The 2,659-nt window shown below is 34.1% G+C and overlaps 1 protein-coding gene across 1 annotated transcript; it reads right to left on the bottom strand.

Annotated features, from left to right (window-relative positions):
* Positions 1 to 360: 360 nt before the first annotated feature.
* On the bottom strand, positions 361 to 963 carry LOC139842300 (secreted RxLR effector protein 161-like). Its single transcript, XM_071832454.1, has one exon. The coding sequence runs from the start codon at positions 961 to 963 to the stop codon at positions 361 to 363; it is 603 nt and encodes a 200-aa protein (XP_071688555.1).
* Positions 964 to 2,659: the final 1,696 nt, after the last annotated feature.

Genomic DNA, 2,659 nt, shown 5'->3' on the forward strand with positions numbered 1-2,659 from the left:
CTAGTTCCATAATCTCTAACAATACAAACTTGACACTATTAGGAGCCATGTGTCCCAATCCAATCAGAACATATAGAAAACTAAGTTCAACGCTTTCTTAAAGCGGCTCAACTTCATGTCCACTTAGGTAGCTCTCTTCAATCTTGCTCTTTTCAAGAGAACTATTAAGAAGTCATAAACTTCAACCTCACTTTATCTTGTACCTCCGAACACATACCTTTGGAATTATATGAAAACATGTGTTCCAATCTTCTCAAAATAGGCTTTCCTCATTGAATTCAGCTCCTAGCGTTGTACTAGAAGGGAATTGGGTATCCCACTTTGAAATATTTAGATGGACTTCAATCCCACACCAATAGCCTACTTGTGCACCGAGTCCCTGGCTAGTCCCTTGGTCAAGTGATCCGCTAGATTTTGTTCCGATCTAACAAAATCAATGGAGATCACTCCATTCGTGTTTAATTCACGTACCATGGAATGTCTAACACCCAAGTGTCTAGACTTACCATTATACATGTGACTATAAGCCTTAGCCACCGTTGAAGCACTATCACAATGCATACCAATAGGAGGAACGGGCTTTGGCCACAAAGGAATTTCATATACCAAATTCCTTAACCACTTGACTTCATTACCCGTCGCAGCCAATGCAACAAATTCCGACTCCATTGTCGAATTTATAATACATGTTTGCTTCTTGGAAGCCCATGAAATTACCCCTCCAGCAAGTAGGAATATCCAACCAGTAGTAGAAGAATGATCTTCCATATTAGTTATCCAACTTGCATCCGAATAACCTTCTAGGATAGAAGGGAAGCCGGTATATGTGATACCAAAGTCCTTGGTTTGCCTCAAGTACTTAAATACTCTATTCACAGCTTTCCAATGGTGAGAAACCGGGTTACTAGTAAATCTACTCAATTTACCCACCGCATAGGCAATATCCGGTCTAGTGCAAGTCATTGCATACATTAAACACCATATAGCACTCGATTATTTAAGTTGATACACAGCTGAACCCATATTGGGTAAGATCTTCAGAGTAGGATCAATGGGAGTACTCACCGGGGAGGTATCCTCAAGATTGAACTTCTTGAGAATCTTCTTAATATAATGCGATTGAGTTATCGTGATGCCATTGTCACCACGGATGATCCTTATCCCAAGAATCACATCCGCAACCCCCATATCCTTCAACGAAAACTTAGATGACAAAAATTGTTTGGTCTTATCAACTTGATGAAATGCCCCGTTCATACTGATTATAAACGATTCACGATAGTTGATTTCATTGCGAGGTATTTGACCTCTAAATGATACATTTTACAAACATTACATTCGTTTTTAAAAGACAAACTTTCATTACATCGAAAGTTGACGGCATGCATATCATTTCATAATATATCCAACTATAAATGACTTAATAATATTCTTGATGAATTCAACGACTCGAATGCAACGTCTTTTGAAATATGCCATGAATGACTCCAAGTAATATCTTTAAAATGAGCAAATGCACAGCGGAAGATTTCTTTCATACCTGAGAATAAACATGCTTGAAAGTGTCAACCAAAAGGTTGGTGAGTTCATAGATTTATCGTAAACAATAAAATTCAGTGATTGTTGATAGACCACAAGATTTAAAATGTGCATGGTACAAATGAGCCCGAATCATATACCCACATGTAATGTACATGCGATTTCTTTTAAATACAGTACACCTTTCTCGTGTACGAAATCATTTATCATAAATCTTAGTACCCGTACACATATCTCGTGTACAAAATAACATACACATAACCTGTGTATAAAATCATTCTCTCGATACATAACATTCGCTTTTCTTTGCTTGGCTTGGTAACTGACCTTAACATATAATGCGCATCAATAATATCCCTAAAATAAACAGAACTTTCAGTCTGTAATAAATATATAAACCTCGAAGTACTAAACACCACGCCCACTAGCTCTTCCGTCTAGTGAATATTCTGGGTGGGGGAAATATTCACATCAATTAGTGGCAATTATAAAGTCCAACTAATTCAGTAATAATCAACAGAACTTCTGTTTGTATAATAATTCATTCGAGGAATGTTTTGCTTGTGTCTATCTCGTCAAAAATTTATAAAAACATCTCATGTATTCTCAGTCCAAAAATATAGATTTCAAAGGCATTTAATAAAACAGTTGTAAAGACAGCGCATGTATTCTCAGTCCCAAAAATATAAAGAGTAAAAGGGAATCAAATGAACTCACGCATATAAATATTGTAAAACAGTTATTAAAACTTTGCATGAATTCACAGTCCAAAAAAATGTAATGAGTAAAAAGGGAGCAAATGAACTCACGATACAATATTTTGTAGTAAAAATATTCACACGACGAAACAAAACAATGCAGGGTTGGCCTCGGATTCACGAACCTATATCATTTATATATATATTAACACATATAATTGTAATCGAACAACTTTATATATTATATCTTAAATTATATATCTTATATATTTAATTTGTATATATATTTAATATAGTTAATATTTATATGATTCATATTATATTAAAAATCAATAATTTGTTACATGTAAATACATATATAAATAATGTTATTATGTTTAATTTATAATTTATATGTAATATTAATATAATTATAGAATATG

This window comes from Rutidosis leptorrhynchoides, chromosome 4 (assembly GCF_046630445.1).
Source record: "Rutidosis leptorrhynchoides isolate AG116_Rl617_1_P2 chromosome 4, CSIRO_AGI_Rlap_v1, whole genome shotgun sequence".
Lineage (NCBI taxonomy): Eukaryota > Viridiplantae > Streptophyta > Magnoliopsida > Asterales > Asteraceae > Rutidosis > Rutidosis leptorrhynchoides.

Bases quoted from the DNA above. Each gene is read 5' to 3' on its own strand.
- LOC139842300 (XM_071832454.1), bottom strand. From the start codon at position 963: ATGACTTGCACTAGACCGGATATTGCCTATGCGGTGGGTAAATTGAGT.